The sequence below is a fragment of the Corythoichthys intestinalis genome, chromosome 22 (assembly GCF_030265065.1).
Source record: "Corythoichthys intestinalis isolate RoL2023-P3 chromosome 22, ASM3026506v1, whole genome shotgun sequence".
In the NCBI taxonomy this organism is placed as follows: Eukaryota; Metazoa; Chordata; class Actinopteri; order Syngnathiformes; family Syngnathidae; genus Corythoichthys; species Corythoichthys intestinalis.
The window spans coordinates 7,042,669-7,064,443 of NC_080416.1; the positions used below are offsets into that span (position 1 = coordinate 7,042,669).

Below are 21,775 nucleotides of genomic sequence, written 5' to 3' on the forward strand. Positions count from 1 at the left end.
CTTGTGTGAGCAGTTATGTTATCTGAGGTAGGAGTTTACTTAGTCACAAGTAATACGATTTTGAAATTATATGTTAATTGGCTTCACAGTAATCCCCATTAAAATGATGAATTCCAACTATTTTAGTTTATTGGCTGCCATTGAATGTCAGCAAGGTTGTCATTAACTCACTGGCTGCCATTGACGGAGGTAGACGTCTAATCTCGTGCTGACGGCGATTGAATGAGTTTATGGTTTGGCAAAGGCAGGTAGCAAGTGAAAAAATAATTTGACAACCATGTTTTACTCACATGTGAATCTTGTTGATGGCCTCGTGCAGCTCTTCAGGAGGTCACAATAATATTTTTTTTACTTTGCCGTTACCCCTTAATGATGTGTAATGGGGCCCTCGTAACCCCAGGACTTGTCCTCTAATTACCACAGCAACTAATGAGATGGCAAGATGTTATAATGTCTTTCTATTATTAGTCACTTCAAGCATTAGCCTCCAAAACTGCAATTAAAAGGTTCAAAGAGTGAGTACAATGAAACACAATTCCAGAAACGTCTTAAAATATACTTTTATTTACATGTAAAATACATTATACAAATCCTATCAAATTAAAAAAAACTCCTGAATTTAAGAATTCAAAGATGAGTTAGACTCAACGATTGTTAATAATACTCAGCCTATGCTGTCAAATCAGTGGTCCAGGAAGGTAAAAATGCTTTTTTGGGGTCCCTTAATAGTAGTCGTAGTTTGCCGGCAGACTCTCTTGGCCGTCGGGGTGACTGCTCCAGTGGTTCCCCTTTTCTTCGTTGGCTGTACATTCAAACACAAGTCAGTTTTGAACTAATTTGCTCTACTAGTGATAAACTCACTAGTCACATTATTAAACTCTCTTCCTAAATATCACTTAAAGATTAAAAGGTAAAAAAAAAATGTGGCTGCTCCTTGAGTATGTGGACTTTGCCGCCATCTAGTGTCCAAAATGACGAATGACGTCGAAAATGACAGCATTGAATTGAGATTCTTTTTGTGTACTTACATGATTCTGAGATGCATCCTTGGTTGATGCGTCCTTCTCTGGAGACAACGTCTGAAAAAGGAAACCGCGAGTGTTTCTGGGTGCTAGTGGGTTTCCTTCCGAGATCGACGCCAGTTTCTCCAGAACAGACTGAGGTTGACTCAGCAGGGAGCCTCTTTTCACCTGAAAAGACGCAAGAAAATGGAGAATGAACATTGAAAATGTACTTAAAAAAAAAAATAAAAAAAAATAAAAATAAAAAAATATATATACACAGTGCCTTGCAAAAGTATTCGGGCCCCTTGAATCTTGCAACCTTTCGCCACATTTCAGGCTTCAAACATAAAGATATGAAATTTAATTTTTTTGTCAAGAATCAACAACAAGTGGGACACAATCGTGAAGTGGAACAACATTTATTGGATAATTTAAACTTTTTTAACAAATAAAAAACTGAAAAGTTGGGCGTGCAATATTATTCGGCCCCTTTACTTTCAGTGCAGCAAACTCACTCCAGAAGTTCAGTGAGGATCTCTGAATGATCCAATGTTGTCCTAAATGACCGATGATGATAAATAGAATTCACCTGTGTGTAATCAAGTCTCCGTATAAATGCACCTGCTCTGTGATAGTCTCAGGGTTCTGTTTAAAGTGCAGAGAGCATTATGAAAACCAAGGAACACACCAGGCAGGTCCGAGATACTGTTGTGGAGAAGTTTAAAGCCGGATTTGGATACAAAAAGATTTCCCAAGCTTTAAACATCTCAAGGAGCACTGTGCAAGCCATCATATTGAAATGGAAGGAGCATCAGACCACTGCAAATCTACCAAGACCCGGCCGTCCTTCCAAACCTTCTTCTCAAACAAGGAGAAAACTGATCAGAGATGCAGCCAAGAGGCCTATGATCACTCTGGATGAACTGCAGAGATCTACAGCTGAGGTGGGAGAGTCTGTCCATAGGACAACAATCAGTCGTACACTGCACAAATCTGGCCTTTATGGAAGAGTGGCAAGAAGAAAGCCATTTCTCAAAGATATCCATAAAAAGTCTCGTTTAAAGTTTGCCACAAGCCACCTGGGAGACACACCAAACATGTGGAAGAAGGTGCTCTGGTCAGATGAAACCAAAATTGAACTTTTTGGCCACAATGCAAAACGATATGTTTGGCGTAAAAGCAACACAGCTCATCACCCTGAACACACCATCCCCACTGTCAAACATGGTGGTGGCAGCATCATGGTTTGGGCCTGCTTTTCTTCAGCAGGGACAGGGAAGATGGTTAAAATTGACGGGAAGATGGATGCAGCCAAATACAGGAACATTCTGGAAGAAAACCTGTTGGTATCTGCACAAGACCTGAGACTGGGACGGAGATTTATCTTCCAACAGGACAATGATCCAAAACATAAAGCCAAATCTACAATGGAATGGTTCAAAAATAAACGTATCCAGGTGTTAGAATGGCCAAGTCAAAGTCCAGACCTGAATCCAATGGAGAATCTGTGGAAAGAGCTGAAGACTGCTGTTCACAAACACTCTCCATCCAACCTCACTGAGCTCGAGCTGTTTTGCAAGGAAGAATGGGCAAGAATGTCAGTCTCTCGATGTGGAAAACTGATAGAAACATACCCCAAGCGACTTGCAGCTGTAATTGGAGCATAAGGTGACGCTACAAAGTATTAACGCAAGGGGGCCGAATAATATTGCACGCCCCACTTTTCAGTTTTTTATTTGTTAAAAAAGTTTAAATTATCCAATAAATTTTGTTCCACTTCACGATTGTGTCCCACTTGTTGTTGATTCTTGACAAAAAATTAAAATGTTATATCTTTATGTTTGAAGCCTGAAATGTGGCGAAAGGTTGCAAGGTTCAAGGGGGCCGAATACTTTTGCAAGGCACTGTATGTGATATACCTGCGCAGGTCGCAGGAAAGGATTGAGGGTTGTTGACGTCTTTTGTGGCGGTGGTTGTACAGGAAGCTCGGCTTTGTAGATAAGGAAATGTTAGGTACGCATTAAAAATTACTCTAAGATAGCATGCTAACAAATTTACCTTTTTTTTGCAGTGTCTTAGCCGTTAACTTCTTGGCCAATTTCATGAAACGGCTATCTTCCTCTCCAATGTTTTCATCCGTTTCATCCAAATCGGCCATTTTGTTGCCTTTCTGTTGGGACTAAAGAAAGAAAAAGAAAAAAGGTGCGAGGGCAATTTTTAGATTGAATATATACATTAAGGTCCATTTTGAGGTTAAATAAAAAAAGAAAAAGTATTTTTACATTGAAAATAAATTAGCATATTTAGTATTAAAAAGGTAATCTTTTGAAGGTACAAAAACAAAATGCAAAAATTTGTTATGTGGGGAAAAAAAACTAGAAAAAATAAAAGGACAATTTTTAGGTTGAATAGATAAATATGGGTCAACGTTGGTAAAATTAATGAATTAAAAAAAAAGGAGGTGTGGTGGCATTTTTAGTTTGAAAAATAATAAAAACTGACCATTAAAAAATGACTAAGTTAAAAAAATGTTTTTTTTTAAAATTTATCCATTTTATTTATTTATTTATTTATTTTATTTATTTATTTTTTTAGGAAAAAAAACCCCAAAAGTATTTTTTACTTTCAATTGAATAAATGATTAACGTTTTTTTGTTACATAAAGAAAATGGGTACTGTTAGCTGGAAAAAAAAAATTAGGGTGAAAAAAGTTCTTAGGTTAAAAAGAAAACTAAATATTGGGGCCGAAAAAAAAAAAAGATTTTTTAAGTAAACAATTTCTCTGCGATTGTCGATTAATTTGATACTGAATTAATCGTGGCAGCCCTAGCAACTGCAAAGACATTTTGACCACTTACCTGTTCTCTCATCCACTGTTCCCTCTCAAGCCTCTCCTTCCTCCTCTGAACTTCTACTTGCTCAACATCATCCTCCTCGTGGTCCTCCTCACCCTCAGCTCCGGTGGTGTCCATGTTGAAGTCGTCATCTGCGAGAAACGACCATCAATCACCATGAATATTCATGATGCCTTATTTCTTCCCGCTACAAACCGATATTTTTCCAGCGGAAGCGTCGAGCCCTTCCTGGACCGTCGGAGTGTAAATCTCCGTCGGCGAGGTAGCGTTCCTGGTACAACCGCAGACGTCGCTTGTCATCGTCCAGTATTTGCTTCCTGGAAGGAGACACAGACTTTTAATATGACGGTTTTAACTCATATGCTGCCATCGATGATGACAGACAAGGGCTAACAATGATTGTACAATTGCTGCTAGCCCCTGGAATGAGTTAAAAATAATAAATAAACCTGTGTTTGACTCACATGTGAATCTTGTTGACCTGGTTGTGCAGCTCTTCATCCGAGGGGAGCTCCTCAAGCAGTTCCTCTTCCTCGTACTCGCTCCCTCCTTCGTCATCTTCGTCACCGCTGCCCTCGTCGCTTCCCGACAGTTCGGCTTCAGAGTCCACGTAGTCTGTCAGGCGCCTGCGAACAGAGATGCACGTTTTAAACAATCTGTAACTCGGGTGACATATTTCAACAACTTCACTTACATTTTCTTCTTCTTCTTCTTAAGATTAGGCGAAAAAACTGCATTCATTTCTTCTTCTTCTACCTCGTCGTCGTCATCTTCCTCGCCAGAATTGGCTTCGTCATCTTCCTCAACAACTTCGTCCTCCTATACAGGAAATCCAATTTTTAAAAAAGTTATTTGAATGGAATCTCAAACAATATTTTGATTATCTTAATAAATTTGCTTATTCTATATATAGATACATATTTTTTTATTTACATACCACGTCTGACAGAAGCCGAAAATCACAGTCCTCTTCTTCCTGCTCCTCCTCCTCATCCTGTGTTGGCTTTTTAGTACTAGAAAGTCAAATAAAATGAAGAACTAAAAAAATATTTTTTTTAAACGACCAAAAATATTAACTTGCTCTATAAAGTGTTAAAGAAACGGGTAACGTTGTAGAATTTGTCATGCTGTATCAATTAATAGCCACATTCTAAAAGAACTGCATGTCCCATAATGCTTGGCAAGAGTACCGTAATTTTTGGACTATAAGGCGCACCTGACTAAGCCGCCACCCACCAAATTTGACACGAAAACTGCAACTGTCCTCAAATTATCTCCGTTTTGAATGGATGTGAAAGATCTGAGCTATACATAAATGATGTTAGTGACAAAATTTGTCGGATGACACAATGACTTTTGTCATAAGCATTCATTAATGCCAATGACAGTGTCATGTCATAATTATGACAGTCTTACGGCAGTCTTGTGAGGCCGCTGTCAAATAAAGTGTTACCCATTAACCCAAATATATCAATAAATAAGCCGCAGGATTCAAAATGAGGGTGAAAGTAGCGGCTTATAGTCCGAAAATTACGGGTAACCGGTACTTAGGGGTGGGAACCTCCCGATACGATTCAAGGATCACAATAACGTCGATTTCACTATATAGATGGGTTCAGGAAATCATTCTACAGCACAACAAATCAACAGAAAAACAAGGTATTTTCATCCTTCTGCTTGGAAATGGAATCACTAGTAGACATCCAATCCATGGGAGGAAATGAGCTTTCGTTCATTTGTTGCCGTCCCGGCAAACGGATTGAACGTCCATGGCCGTCAGTGGAGGCAAATGACTTAATTTTCCGTCACTTCCAGTTGATTTTGGAGCTTTTACAGGTCACTTCCAGTTGATTTTTTAACCAAAAATCAACTGGAAGTGACCTGTAAATGCCCAGAAAAGACTGGTTGCGAATGCTCTGGTTTCAGTGCCATTGACAGCGGTGGATGTCTAATCCAGTCAAAATACATTGGATGTCTAGCGCCATCAATGGCAGCCAGTTAACTAACATATACGCGATTCTAATTGAACTCTTTGGTAGCAACCTGTTGCTTCCGAGATAATTGAACTCTTTGGTAGCAACCTATTGCTTCCTAGTTTTTTTTGTTTTTTTTTTAAACAGTGACGCATTTTTAAAAAGATATGGCAGAAAACACAGACAAGACTGAAAAAGCAGTTTCTGCTCTTGCACCCCTCTTTAAAAGAAACTGTTGTATTTTAAGATAAACAACAGTTGTGTTTGATAGAACAATATGTCAATATGCTGCCATAGCAGACTCATGGAACATGAAGCCACCGAACTATTTTTAATTTGTCCGTTTTACCCTGAAAACCCCCGTTTACAGACGTCGCGCAACTGCTTTTGTTTCAACCCAGCCATAAAACGAAGGTAATTAATTATATTTATTATTCAAAATGTCTGTCGTTTTTAGCTTAGAATCATTCAGCATTGATGTCTCATTTTTCGGTTTAAAAAAAAAAAAAAAAAAACTTTAAAAAATTATTCACTCACATATTTTAAACTTTTAAACAAATTGTGTCACAAGGAAAAAATAGTGTCTGTAAAAAAGTCATGGATATCTACTTCATAACTATCGCTTAATTGTATTTTTTTGTTACTGTCACATTTTCTCCGATGTTAGATGATAAATAATTGATCAAAACAAAAAAAAGTTGGAAAAAAAAAAAACTATATGAAAAAAAACTATATGAAAAAGAAAATCTCGACCACTCCTTGATGTCTGCGATTTCTGCATCGCGACCCTTGTTATATTACCATTTTTAACCCATAAAATCCCCCCAAAATCCAGCTGTGGCCATTCACAGGTGTGTCTTGACACTCAGTGATACATGCTACATGGAGTTTTTGGATCGAAACAAAGTAAGTACGCGATAATATCTCGTTAAAGTCATGGCGTCTGGAATTCTGTTCTCGCGTGCCCTCACCTCCAGATAGGGTTTTGTTGTTTAAAAAATATTTAAAAAAAAAAAAATTTCCTCCTGCTCAAAATTTTTCTTCCCCCAGAAAATTGATGTATCACACATGCATATCGGACAATTTTGAAAGTTGGCTAAATTGGGGGTCTCAGAGTGGAACTTCAATTCACCTGAGTGTTTTCTGCCGTATACTGATTCTTGGTGGGAGCATGACGGTAAACTTTTGGGCTACAAAGTATCATGATATGTCATCACCTGTGATATTTTGTCACACTCCAATTGGCACGTGCAACAAAAGTTCTTTATCAGTTGAAAACTTTAATCTTGTTATTTGTAAACATATTAATCAAAAGACTAATGCAATTTAAAAAAACTGTTGTTATTGTTAGCGCGTTTGATGCCAATGTCAATGTTAGCCGTCGCATCGTATTCAATTGAAATGAATTTGTCACGAGTAGATGTCCGATCAATTTGAAGTGGGAGCACTAGCAGGGCTCTCAATGGCAGTCAATGAGTTAAATGTGATTAATTGCAAGGCTCTAGTCGTTGCCCAGCCTTAATTTTTACAGTTGAAAATCAAGGTAAAAATAGTGACCGTACCTGTCTTGTGCTGGTGAACCCATGTGGGAAGAATCTAAAAATACCACATGACAATGAGGAGGAATACTTACATGATCTAAATTCTAAACGGCATAAAATGAGCGTACCTGAGCTCGGGAATTTTCCAGAACACAATCCAAGTAGCTGATCCATGGTGTTTTCCATGTCTTCCTCTTTATTCTTATCAGTCTGCAACTCCTCTTCAACACGAGTCGCCGGAAAGCTGCCCGAGCACAATCCGAGAAGTTCTTCCGTTTGCGTATCTGATTCCGGCGCCGTGCGGAAAACGCCTGAGCACAAGCCTAAAAGCTCCCCCATGTTGGCGTCCATGGCGTTTTCGTCCAGGCTGCCCAGGATCAACTTCCTCTTGTGGGAGCGGACGACGCCAGGTCTCGCGCCCACGTTGAGGAAACCGTCCGCGTCTAGTAACTGGGAGTGGGCGTCGTCTTCTAGAGAGAAGCGACCTTGGGAGTCGGGACCGGTGGCGACTTCGGCGATGGGCTCGGAGTCCATCGGAGAAGAAGGGGCATATAAATCCTGCGAGTCTTCCACGGGTAGACAAAGCGAAGGCTCGGAAAGTTTACCGGAGCTCTGTCGGACAAAGCGGTGAAAATTAACCCTTTAATGCATGAAATATCCAATCCTTCATTAGCTCCTCCCAGTCAAATTGAATTGGATGTCTATCGCTGTCAATTGCATGCAATGAGTATAAAAAAAAAAAAAATAAATAAAAAAATTTAGATTTTAGAGTATTTCTGTTTTTATTCAATTTAACTTAATGAGTTTGGCTTTTATTAACATTGTATTAATTTATAAATTTATTTAAAATTATGTTATTATTATTTAATGACCAAAAATAGTCACTTAGGCTTGCAAAAATTGAGATTTTTTTTCTTATTACATTCATAGAAGACAGTGGTCTCAAACTTGCGGGTCCAGGGGCCAATCATGGCCCACGATTAACTCGAGTAATTCGATTAGAAAAAAGCTGCGAATCAAATTTTGCAGCTTCGAGGATTCGTTTAATTAGAGTGGTGTTGTAATGGTTTGCTTTGAAAGTTGTTGCATTTAGTTTTATTGATTTGGATGGATATACCGCCCTCTAGTGGCAACAGTGAATATGACATAACTAACATGGCTGAATCCAGCTGCTCCGTTAAAACCCACATAAGGTAAGTTTTTGTTTGAGCTGATATGTTTGTTCATGCATTCATGATTTAGTTTAAAAGTATATTTAGCAGTTTTTGTGGGAATATGTGTTCGAACGATTTGTTAAGAGGTTTGTGTATATATAAAAAAAAAAGTTGTACTTAGAACAGCATTTAGTTATTCTTTTTATATACCGTTTGAGGCTAAGATCAGGTATTTGAATACATTTATTGCTCTTGTGAAATGAAAGTGCAATTCTACACCGTTTGATGAAAAGGTATTTTACTTTGTATTTGCACTTAATGTTCTTTTGAAAGTGCAATTTTGCAAGCATAAACACTTTTTCTTTTGTTTTACATCCCCTAAAATCTATTCTGCAACGCATCAAATGTTTGTAAACCGATTACGCGATTATTCCAACTAACCAATCAATAGATTAATTGATTACCAAAACAATCGATAGCTGCAGTGCTAATTTTGCAGCCCCCATTTGACATCCAATTGTAGTATTAGTGTTGCCCGCACACATTTTATGATAGGCAATAAAAAAAACAATATGGATAATTTTAAGTTAAATGAATGAATGAATTGAAGAATCCATTTTGGAAGAAACAATCATTAAACTAGTAATTAGCGCTGCAACAATTAATCTATTAACCTGAGTAATTCAATTAGAAAAAAGTTTCAAATAAAATTTTGCTGCTTCGAGCATTCGTTTCATTAAATTGATGTTTTAAGGGTTTGTTTTGAAAGTGTTTGCATTTAGTATTATACATCTGGGGGGATACACTGCCCTTTAGTGGCGACAGCGAATATGACATAACTCATTTTACATGGTTGAATCCAGCTGCTCTCTGTTAGGACCAACATTAGCTCAAACAAAAACTTATGTTTTTTAAATGCATTCGTAATAGGTATATTTAGCCGTTTTTGTGGAAATGTGTGTTTGAACCATTTGTTAAGAGCATTGAAAAAAAAAAAAAAAAAAAACCCTTATCATTTTATAGCATTTAAGCTAGCTGACTTTTGCTATGCAAGTTAGCCAATTGTTCTTTTGTTGTACTTCGATCCTCATTTATTTATTTTTAAACAGTTTGAGGCTCAGTTCAGGTATTTTAATTTTTTATGTTCTTTATCCGATTACTCGATTATTCGACTAACTAGTTCATCGATTAATCGACAACTAAAATAATCTATACCTGAAGCTCTACTAGTAATAAATAAGGAGTTTTTTTTTTGCTTCTCACCTTAGAAGCTGAGCTGAGAAGGTTGGGCCGGAAGAGACACGGAGAAGGTGAGCGGAACACAGAGTTGGAGTTGGAGCTGCAAGCCACTCTTCCTGTACGCTGATGGTTGACTGGTTGGTAGGAAGTGATCATGGATCCGGCCAGATCAAAGCTGCTGTTGTGACTGTTGTCCTTCACCAGAGATAGTGAGTCATCCTCTTCTAGAGACAAAAACCGTGGATGGCTAATTTAAGATGTTGGTGGTGGTGTTAAGGCGGGGTGATTAATCAAAAGCGATCGCGAAAAACTGAAGGTGGATTTCTGCAAACAGTTGTGACGTTTAATAGATCAAACCTGGTGAAAATGTGTCTGTCTTTATTTTCATTTTTTGTCTTTGAAAAAAAAAAAACACAACCTTTGAGCTATGCCATTGACAGCCATGTATATCAATTCTATTGATGCCAATGTACTTGAATTCTATTGACGTCTATGGATGCCGATGCCTTTGATGGCTATGGAAGTCCAAATTTCATTAATGTCATTGACGGCCATGTTTGTCAATTCTATTGATGCCAATGTACTTCAATTCCATTGAAGCAAATGTAAGTTGTTTCCCTCAGGCATGAAAATGGGTCAGGGGTTAAAAAGGTGAGAAGGGTGTGGAGGAAATATGTTCCGGTACACTGTACACCCCAACAAAATATTGAGCTCTGTCGACCCACACTGTGTTTCAGCAGGGCCGTGCAGAGACCGGTGGAGGGGCGGGTGCTCGTAGATCAAAAGGGGCACATGAACAAGTATTTAATACACCTTAAAACAACATAACTTCAATTATAACCAGCTTTAGATAATAACTGGCTGCGACTGTGACATACTTTAATTGGGAGGGGGCAACAGTGAAGAGAAATCAAAACTGTCATCAACACTTTCTGGCTGTGACTCGGTCAGTCTGCCTATTTTCTTCCTTCAACCTCTGCATCAAAACTTCCTTCCTCAACTTGTTCATCTGAGAACAAACCACATCAGATCGTCACTGAGCCACCAACAGCACAGTTTTCTTCAAACTATTATTTCATTATTATCCATACTTAACAACTCTAGCACCTAATGATTAATAAAGCAATGACATAAAATCTTATACAAAAATAACATTGTAATTGTGTTTATAATTGTATTTAATACCCGACTATCCTTGCAAACTTGTTCTTACCAGGTCTGCTATTCACCCAGCTGATGAGGTATCCACTGCCTTTAGCAGCCTCATCTAACTCCTTTTTTTATCCCTCAATCTCCCTTCCCTACGAGGCATGTCTATGTAATGAAATATAAATATTTAAAAAAAAACAAAAAACAGACTCCCCGGTGGCTTTTAGTTTTAAAGCTTTCTTAATTTCTTTCTTTCTCAATAACGATGGAGGTAGATTTGTGTTTTTATTATTCAATCAAAAAACAAAGTTACTTCTATCAAAAACAAAGTTGCTTCAATCAAAATACAGTATATACTTATAATCCCCAAAAAGTCACTTCAATAAAAAAATTGTTTTTGATTGCAAAAATAAATTTGAGACAAAAAAAGCATTTGAAAACTATTTGTCTTGATTGAAACACATTTTTCCATTGAAGTAATGTTGTTTTGCGTTTGGGCCACATTTTGGCTAGGACATTTGTGTCTTTATTATTCAAACAAATAAGAAAATAAAAGGTATAATAATAGAATAGAATAAAAAGAAAAACTGTGCACATGTGTCAATCACTGTTTAACAAAGCCTGAGAGGGTTTGAGTAGACTCACTATGAAGCATTTAATAAAGCCAAGCATTTTCTTACTACTTTATTCTTGTTTAAAAATAATTCGGTGGGGCAGTAACATGTTTAAAACTTATCATAATTCTTACATTTTGAATTGCTTGAAAACCATTTATAAATGATACTTTGGTGGAAAAAAGTTAAAAACATGTCTTTTTCCAATGTAAAATCTGAATAAATACATTGAACACGCACAAAAAAATGGGGGGGGGGGGGGGGGGGGGGGTGTTACTTTGCGGTTTTCACTTATTGCGGCGGGTTCTGGTCCCTATTAACCGCGAAAAACGAGGGATCCCTGTATCCCTGTATTTCTGAAAAGCTTTAAGACGCAAGAGTCATTCCCACTACTCGTCGGGCCGGTGTTGTGCCGACACCGGCCGTCAGCTCAAGTCCCAGGCGAAAATAACGCGTCTTAGGCGGACGACGGGAGCGATGCGAGGCGCCCCCTCCATCCGAGAGCATGCCGCTTAATTTGACTCAACAGTGTGTTTCTTCGTTTATATTACCGCTAAATACACAAGCTTGACACCAATTTAACCGGAGGTATTTTTTTTCATGGGAGATATGGCTAGCTCTGGCAGTGTTCAACGCAAGCTGCAACGAATGGCAGTAACTTTTTTATATCGCAAAATGTGAAAACGATTGAAACCATTACTCACCAAATTCAATCTGCTGGCAAATACAGGCAAGTGTGTATGCTGCGCTCTGGTCTGCCTCGGTGTGGATAAGGCCTGCTTTTTGTTTTCGCAGCTTTGCAATGCAACCAAAGGCTCTCCGAGCACTCCATGTACAGTAAGGAGTGCGCGCGTTTGGAATAATGGAACGCAGCTTGGGCCGATGATTGGTTCTCGTCAGCGAAGCATCTAGAGGGATTTGCTGACTGTGTTCTTAAGTGCTCAGTTTACGTACTAAGTTAATCGCATGATGATAATAATAATAATAAAATAACCCCCCCCCCCCCCCCCAAAAAAAAAGAATTTCTCCTCGGATCTACGCAATTCACGTAGGTCGCCCTTTTTGACTTCAAAACGGCGAATTTCGCCGAAAGGTGAGAGATTTTCATGCCTGTTCCCTTTACGGCCATTGACGTCCAAATTTCGAATTCATTTTCAATGGCAAAAACACCAAATGTCTCCAAATCAACCAGATATCAATAGGATGTGTCCCCCAAATGACCTATTTCTAGGACACGTCCCCCAAATGTCCCCAAATAACCTGATACGACCAGGACACGCCCCCCTAAATGACCCGATTTGACCAGGACACGCCCCCCAAATGTCCTGATATGACCAGGACACGCCCCCCCAAATGTCCTAAAATGACCAGGACACGCCCCCATATGTCCCCAAATGACCTGATATGACTAGTTGATTTTTAGTACTGCGGCGATCCCATTTTTTTTTGGGCTCCCGATGCAGATTCAGACACCCAGCTGTTTGGTTGGAAAGTAGATCTCGCAAAGTATATTTCTCAGTACTCCCCGATACTGCTGACGTAATTCTCGTGCCATATGGGCCTGTACTAATATTGGTACTTGTGCAAAACCAGTTCTTTTTATAAATTCCTGATATATTTTTTGATATTGAAGTTGTTATGATGGACTTTGTGTGTTAATGTAATGTTGGGTTTGCAGTTTGACTTTTTAATAAAAGTTCAGCTCCTTTCTTTCTTAAATTACCAATAAAGTGTCTTTAAAAAAACATGGAAAAACATAAATCAAGATTGGAAAAATATCAGGGGGAAAAAATCCTGATCATATTTTGTTCGAAAAGTGGATTATCTTACCTAGTTTACCTGGACCATATTGTCCAGCACCAGATCTCCTTCCACCGTCACTTCAACGGGAAACAAAGCTTTAGGCACAGAAGCACAGAAAATAAACATTTGTATGGAAAACCAACTTACCCGGTGCGAGAGCAAGAGTTGCCAGGGAACAGTATGAGTGTTCCATCAGTGTTAATGAGATCCGGCGTCATAGCCGGGCAGTTTAGCGCCACTGGAGAAAGACTCCGGACACTCTGGACCACGCTGCCTTCCTCCTCTTCGGCATCATCTTCGTCACCGCCTCCTAATAAGTCATCTACACCCTGAGATATCAAATAAAAAAAAAAAAAAAAAAACGGATGGTGAGTAAAGAGGATCACATTGTAAAAAGCGTGAAAACACCTACTTCTTCCTCATCTGTCATTTCCGCCTCCTCCTCTTCTTCACCGCAATCTTCATTATCCAGGCGATGGAGCTCGGCCTTGCGCACCCGCTCTTCTTGTCGGCGCTGTGCCATGGCGAGTTGTAGTCGCTGCTTCAGGGTCATCAGTTTCTCTCCTGTAAAAACAAGCATGATGAGAAAACAAATTTTGCTGACTCCCAAAATAAAGCACAAACAACTCCCTAATTTAGTTTATAATGGCACTGCGGCCATTTTGTTGAATGTCCGAGTGCTAGACATGTGTCGATTGGCAGTTTTAAAGTATACCGTGATATGAAAACGTCAAGGTTTTAATACCACAAAACAATTTTGTCATACAGTTCCTACGGTAATAGCTATTTTGTCCCAAAATGCAGCAAAAAATCCCTCGCTTGCAGCTACAAGGCTCATCCCGCCTCCACTGGTTGTTGCTCAGTGTCAGTGAGTCAGCTGTGCTACATGATGGCTGGAACCCCCCACCTCATTGAAGAAAACTAAATCACTGGTATAGAAATACTTCGATTACAGAACAGTTACAGACGGCCACCGCTTAGACAAGGAAGGCCAGAGGGTGGCTGCTGAGGAGGCAATACCTCCAATATGATTCGCATTTATACAAAATTAAAGGTTAGTAAACACTGTCATGAATGTTTCCCACCAGCTACAAGAGTTAACTCCAGTGTGTTTAGTTTGTCTAGCTGTGGTGAAACATGTTTTTTTTTTCTCTCTGGAAACTGTGTTGAGAGAGAGAGAGTGTGTGTATAATATAAACATGATACGAGTCATATGCACATGCTTTTTATGGAAAATAATTCAATTATTTTTGTTCCAGGGTCTCTGCAGTTTTCAACAATCCAAATTTAAGACTTGTAAAGACTTTAAGACAGACATGTCCAAAGTCCGGCCCGGGGGCCAAATGCGGCCCGTGGTCAAATTTTATCCAGCCCCCAGCGTCTGTCATAAATTCAATAACGTCTGGCCCGCACACAGACTTAATAAATTGGTCAGCAGCACTGCTACCAGCATATGAAGTAGCTTACACACTAAATGCTGCTTCTCATTTACCCACTAAAAGGCAGCAGCACTCTAAGCAACATTACCCCGTGTGACCCTTTACTTACAATTTTCTAAAATGGCGATAATGACAAAAAAAAAAAAGTTGACTGCGTTGGCCGACGCTTCAAGGATAGGTGGAAATTTGACTATTTCTTCACTAAAATACGCAACAACTGTGTCTGCCTCATTTGCAAAGAGACAGTCGCTGTTTTTAAAGAGTTCAATGTGAGGCGATATTACCAAACAAGACACGCTGACATGTACGACAAGATTACAGGAAGATACGCAGCGAAAAATTTAAGCAACTTGAAGTTAGCTCGCAAGAGCCTGAGAGTCGAAAGAGAATGCCACACAGGCTAGTTGCGAGATTGTTGAAATTATTTTTAAAAAATAATAAAGCAAATGTGACACACTAAATGGCTTACTAAAATTTGCTTTAATATATTGTTCTACGTAAAGGACGTCAGCCAAGGTCGGCCCCCCACATTTTTACCACACCAAATCTGGCCCCATTTGCAAAAAGTTTGGACACCCCTGCTTTAAAACAATAATGAATAACATTTAAGACCCATTTTACATTGGTACTGGCAAAAAACATACAAAAGTTTTGAGGTAAAATAAGAGGCTCGGAATTACTTGCAAAATATATGAATTTATTCCTAGCTCTTTCACACTGTGGTACAAATGAGCACAAAGTACTATTAGTAGTTGTAGTAGCAGTGAAGAAGTAACGTTTTTAAGATCTTTCCAGATTGTATTTAGTACTGTATTGTACTTTATGGCATTTTAAGGCCTTAAATTCAAATTACTGGATTTAAGACTTTTTAAGACCCTGCGGGTACCCTGTAATGTTCTGATGGTAATATTGTTGAGCTGTGGCTGTACGCTCACCTAAAGGACTGCATTTTTCATTTAGAATATTTCAGTTATTCGTTCTCATTTTTTAAAAAAATATTTCAAGTTAATATTATACTTATGTTCTACTTTGCTAATATGTTTTGAAAAATAAAAATCCTGTTCAATGTATTTTTTTTAAACCCAGGTATCTCAAAGTAACACATTTTAGAGCTGTAATTGCAATACCGTGAAATTTTTGCTTAAGGTTATCATAGCGTCAGAATCTCATACCGGCACATGCCTAGCACAGTCATATCTTACCAGGCTTGGTTGGCGCCGGCTCCTCTGGTCCTTCCTTAATGACGACACTTAGCGACTCGGCTCGCAATTCCTCCTTGCCAGAGGGGGTGCTGTCTTTCCGAATGATGTTGAGTTGCACCGTGTGCTCTCCTGGCGGGCGGACCGGCGCTTGGACGTGGCGAAGGTAGCGTTCCTTCAGCGCTTCCACACCTATTAGAATAAAACAGAATTTTAGAAAATGGCGGCTGACGAGGATGTAAATAAATGTCAAACTTGTGGCGTGGGGGTTAGACCCTGCACGCCACATCATTTTATGTGACCCACGATAGTAAATCATCCGCATCGACTTCAAGTTTTATTATTAAAATAAAATGTATACAAAATTTCTGTAATCCTGAAATAGGAAATTGATATTTTTCCCCTTTAACAATATAAATGCTAAAAATCTAGAAATATATATATTTTTTCCCTTTGCTTTTTTAAAATAAAAAAAAATGTTTGCCAACCCTTTCTTGTTTAAATAAAAATTAAAGACTAAAACTAGGGCTGTCAAAAATATCGCGTTAACGGGCGGTAATTAATTTTTTAAAATTAATCACGTTAAAATATTTGAGACAATTAACACACATGCCCCGCTCAAACAGATTAAAATGACAGTACAGTATAATGTCCGCTTGTTACTTGTTTTTTGGTGTTTGGCGCCCTCTGCTGGCGCTTGGGTCCAACTGATTTTATGGGTTAGTACCATGAGTGAGCATGGTGTAATTATTGACATCAATAATGGCGAGCTACAAGTTTATTTTTTGATTGAAATTTTTACCAATTTTAATAAAACAAAAACATTAAGAGGGGTTTTAATATAAAATTTCTATAACTTGTACTATCATTTATCTTTTAAGAACTACAAGTCTTTCTATCCATGGATCTCTTTAAGAGAATGTTAATAATGTTAATGCCATCTTGTTTATTCATTGTTATAATAAACAAATACAGTACTTATGTACCGTATGTTGAATGTATATATCCGTCTTGTCTTATCTTTCCATTCCAACAATAATTTACAGAAAAATATGGCATATTTTATAGATGGTTTGAATTGCGATTAATTACGATTAATTAATTTTTAAGCTGTGATTAACTCGATTAAGTTTTAATCGTTTGACAGCCCTAATTAAAACATAAAAAAAGGTATAAAGAGAATATTTACATTTTTCTTTTTTTAAATTAAAAAAAAAAAAAAAAAAAAAAAAAAAAATCCCCTTAAAAAAAAATTTAAATGGAGATTTTGCTATTAACTCATTTATTGCTATTTCAATCGGGATTACCAGCAGTCAGTGATCAATTTTCACATGTCCTGATGTAGTTTTTAAAAGCACTACTGACCCGTGTTGTGCGCCTCTGGTTCAAGAACGACAAAAGCTCCTGCGTCGGCGCACAGCTTAGCGACAGGTGGGGGCTCCAGTCCGAGCTCCTTGAGTCGAGCTAGTTTGTCCATTTTGGGCTTTAAAGATGTGGTTTGAGGCTCAATTCTAGCAACTTCTTGTTGGACAGTTTCTCCTTCGGATATCGGTTTCACTGGACAATCTGCCGAAATTGACTCCTGCAAACTCTCGGAGAGATAAAGCATCGGCGCGGATTCCTGCTCGGGTTCTGAGCTCTGAACGGCGGACTCTTCGGTCTGAATCGTGCCTTCTTGCTGCGGCGATGATGTGGCGGCTGGCTCGGGTAAGTTGACTTTAAATTGAGAGATTGTGTCGAGTTGAGCGGGAGCTGAATCTTGCTGTTGGGCTTTACCAGGGGGCTCGGGAGGAGGTGGCGGTAATGTTGGTTTCTCCAACATGACTTCAGAATACTGTCGAGATCTAAAAACATAAAAATAATGAATTTTCAATCAGTTTTAGAGCAGTGAATGTTAAATTGGAATTTGAATTTTACTTTAGTAAAGCCATGGCAGATCCTTCAGGTCTGGCGCGCTTCTTGAAAAACTGGCTGATGGTCTTTGGTTCCGGGACGTGGTATGGGAGCCCAAGTTCCGACTCTGTTAGATAGAAATAAATGTCAGATTGTTTGAGAAACAGAGAAAAAAAAAAATATTCTGTAGCTTTCTGATGAAAGTATATAATTAATCTACTATCAAAATATGCATTTGCGGCAGCCCTACTTACAGTGGTATGAAAAAGTATCAACCTTTTGGAATTTCTCACATTTCTGCATAAAATCACCATCGTATGTGATCTGATCTTTGTCAGAATCACACAGATGAAAAAAAAAACAGTGTCTGCTTTACCTAAAACAACCAGAACAGAAACATTTATAAGTTTTCACATTTTAATGAGGATAGTATGCAAATAAAGACAGAAAAGGGAAAAATAAGTGAACAATCACATTTAATATTTTGTCGCCCCGCCTTTGGCAGTAATAACTTCAACCAGATGCTTTCTGAAGCTGGAGATCAGTCTGGCACATCGATCAAGACTAATCTTGGCCCATTCTTCTCTAAAAAACTGCTGTAGTTCAGCCAGATTCCTGGGATGTCTGGCATGAATCACTGTTTATAGGTCATGCTACAGCATCTCAATGGGGTTCAAGTTTGGACTGACTTGGCCACTCCGGAACGTGCCTTTTGTTCTTCTGAAACCGTTCTAAAGTTGATTTATTTCTGTGTTTTGGATCATTGTCTTGTTCCAGCTTCCATCCTGTTTTTAGCTTCAACTGTCTGAAAGACTGCCTCAGGTTTTCCTGCAAAAAATCTTGATAAACTTTTGAATTTATTCTTCCATTAATGATGGCAAGTTGTCCAGACCCTGAGGCAGCAAAACAGCCCCAAATCATGATGGTCCCCCCACCATGCTTCACAGTGAGGGTGAGGTGTTGATGTTGGTGAGCTGTTCCATTTTCCCTCCACACATGACATTGTGTGTTACTCTCAAACAATTCAACTTTGGTTTCATCAGTCCACAAATTATTTTGCCAAAACGTCTGTGGCGTGTCCAAGTGCCTTTTTTGCAAACATTAAATGAGCAACAATGTTTTTTTTAGACAGCAGTGGCTTCCTCTGTGGAGTCCTCCAATGAACACCATTCTTGGCCAGTTTTAAAAATAGTCGATCTGTGCTCAGGTCTTTAGACAGCTCTTTTGACCGAGCGATGATGCACATCAGACAATGCTTCTCAACAAGACAGTTCTTACCAGGTGTGTATTTCATAGTGGGCAGGGCTGCTTTAAACCACTCATCAGGGATTTGGCACACACCTGACGTAAATTGTTTGGTAAAATTTGGTTTCAGTTTCTCTTTAAGTCTTAGAGGGTTTACTTACTTATTCCCCCCATTTCTATCCTCCCTGAAATATAAAAACCTATAAATGTTTGTGTAGTTTTAGTTAAAGCAGACTTTTTTTTTCATCTGTGTGATTTTGACAAAGATCAGCTCACATTTGATGGTGATTGTATGCAGAAATGTGAGAAATTATAAAAAGGTTCAGATACTTTTTCATACCACTGTACTTTATACCCTGCCACTGATGGTGACAGACATCCAATTTTATCCGAACTGAGAGTTCAAATGGATTGGAAGACAGATTACAGTGTGTGCATGAACTGACCTCTGACTAGCCGCTGAGACTCACTGTGGAGCTGCTTCATTGCTTCTTTACTTGCTCTCGCAGCTTTTCTTTCCTTAGAGGACAAAAAAAAAAAAAAAGCCCATCAAGCCCAACTCTTTTTTTTCTCCTCTTCATTTCTATTTCCAAGTGAAAAAAAAAACAGCTTACCACACGCTGAGGTTTTTGCACTTCATCCTCTTCCTCTTCTTCACCAAACAAAGATTCCTAAATTAATATTAGAAAATTCAAATGACACTCTAATTAAAAATTACTTTACATCTTGGCGGTATTGTTGGACTTACTGTACCTTGTGCTTTTTCATCTTCTCTTTGACAGCTGCTCGGATTGACTCCAGTGACTCCTCTTCCTCCAGCTCTTCATCAATCCCGGCGTCAAAGAGCTCGGTATCACCCAACAAGCAGCCGCTGTCGTTCAGAGCACCGGGGAGAGGCGCGCCCTGGACAAAAAGCAGTTTTTCGTTATCAGTATCGACTGTACTAAAAATCAAACATCACTCACTTCAATAATGTCCGAGAATCTCTCATTCTTCTTCATTTTTTCGACTGTTTTACTCCGTTTCTCCTTTTTCTCTCTGTGTCTCTGGCTCCTCTCCCTCTTTTTCTTATCCTTTATTTTTTCCTTCTTGTCTTGCTGCTCCTCCTCCTCATCCTCTTGCTTATTTTGGTCATCTTCGCCATCAGAGAGAACAGAGATTCTTCTCCTACCCCTCTGAACGTCTTGTTTCGGATCAGCGTCCATTTCTTCACCGCTAGAAGCAGACAATACTAGCGCAACAGCTTCAGTTGCAGGTTCTTCTTCACTGTCGCTGTCTCTGATGGCATTACGGCGAGGCTTTCTGCGAGTTTGAATGTCGTCTTCTTCGTCGGAATCTGAAAAAGGATACAAATATACATTGAGGAGTGTGAATAAACTGTTGTGGCATTTTATTGCAGTGTCTCGGTCATGCAACTCCACCTGGATGCTCCTCTTTATTGTTTGTTGTCTCTCGAACCATCTCCTCTGCTGGAGATCCCATTCCACTGTCAGAATCGCTCTCAGTTCCGGTGCGAGACACGGGCGGGAGATCTTCAGCCTGCATGGGTAGAACAACAGGACAGCAATATATTCAAAATAAATGTACAATACATATACAGTACAGTCTCAAAGCTGTTTTGGGGACTGAAATATAGAAAGACTCCCATTAAAAAGCCTGACCACAAGTAAAATGAAGCCCAAAACCACACAAGAATCTCTTGCAGATCTTGTTTATATTCATCTTTAGTTTGACTTATGGATTAATTTAACATTTTGAATGAGGACACGAGTGGCGCCTTACAAGCTAAACAATGAACATTAACGTAAACTGGCGCTTTTCTTATGTCGTAAAATCTTGTTTATATTCATCTTTAGTTTGACTTATGGATTAATTGAACATTTTTTGAATGAGTACACGAGTGGCGCCTTACAAGCTAAACAATGAACATTAACGTGAGCTGGCGCTTTTCTTATGTCGTATAATATAACTAAAACGTGTCCAAGGTACTGTTAGATTGAATATGTTGGCTCAGGGCAGTATAAAAACACAGAATGTAGAAAAATACATCCGCGTGATATTGTTGTATTTAAAAAAAGAGGAATAAACGTCGATGCATTCTACAGTACAGTAGCTACAACTTCGCCTAGCTCGCTAACGGGCTAAAGCTAACAATAGTAAAAGAAATGTTTATCATGACAGTTTGGGTTTTTGCTCCAAGAATGAATACGTTATTTAGTTGATCAACAACAAGCGAAACTTTCTTCTAAAATGTGTAAATGCTCACCTGTTGTTGAGAAATGACCAGGCTCATCTCGTTGCCCGCTTGCTACTCGACGCCTTATAACAAAGAAACTGTTAAATATAAAATCTCGTCAACTCGCGGTGGCCACAAAAGGGGTCCGAAAAGTTAATGCCTGAACGTCGACGGCTAATTCAGTCATTTAAGTCGCAAAGAGAAAGCCTTTAGCTCGGTTGCTTCTTCTCCTCCCGCCTGATCCTCAGAGTAGAAATTTTGAGCTTTCGCGCGTCGTGACAGCTGGACCGCATTTTGCGTAGTAACGTGTCAATCGTGACGTTTACGCTTTTCTATTGGTCAGTAGAACTCTTTTGTCCCGCCCAAATAACCACCGCGCAATAAACGCAATAAAATAAGTTTTATATTTGAAGAATTTGCACTTATGAATA

General features: G+C 38.8%; 1 protein-coding gene across 1 annotated transcript; it reads right to left on the minus strand.

The window, feature by feature from the left end:
* Positions 1-551: 551 nt before the first annotated feature.
* Positions 552-21,642, minus strand: LOC130910910 (claspin). The gene is made up of 24 exons (XM_057828556.1): positions 21,375-21,642; positions 20,530-20,647; positions 20,074-20,444; positions 19,862-20,011; positions 19,723-19,779; positions 19,555-19,627; positions 17,888-17,990; positions 17,336-17,814; positions 15,974-16,162; positions 13,745-13,896; positions 13,480-13,661; positions 13,360-13,409; positions 9,791-9,990; positions 7,502-7,985; positions 7,395-7,428; positions 4,797-4,872; positions 4,554-4,678; positions 4,324-4,485; positions 4,055-4,176; positions 3,863-3,990; positions 3,063-3,183; positions 2,924-2,994; positions 1,029-1,190; positions 552-802 (listed from the first exon to the last, which is right to left on the minus strand). The coding sequence occupies exons 1-24, from the start codon at positions 21,399-21,401 to the stop codon at positions 683-685; spliced, it is 3,756 nt and encodes a 1,251-aa protein (XP_057684539.1). The 5' UTR covers positions 21,402-21,642; the 3' UTR covers positions 552-682.
* Positions 21,643-21,775: the final 133 nt, after the last annotated feature.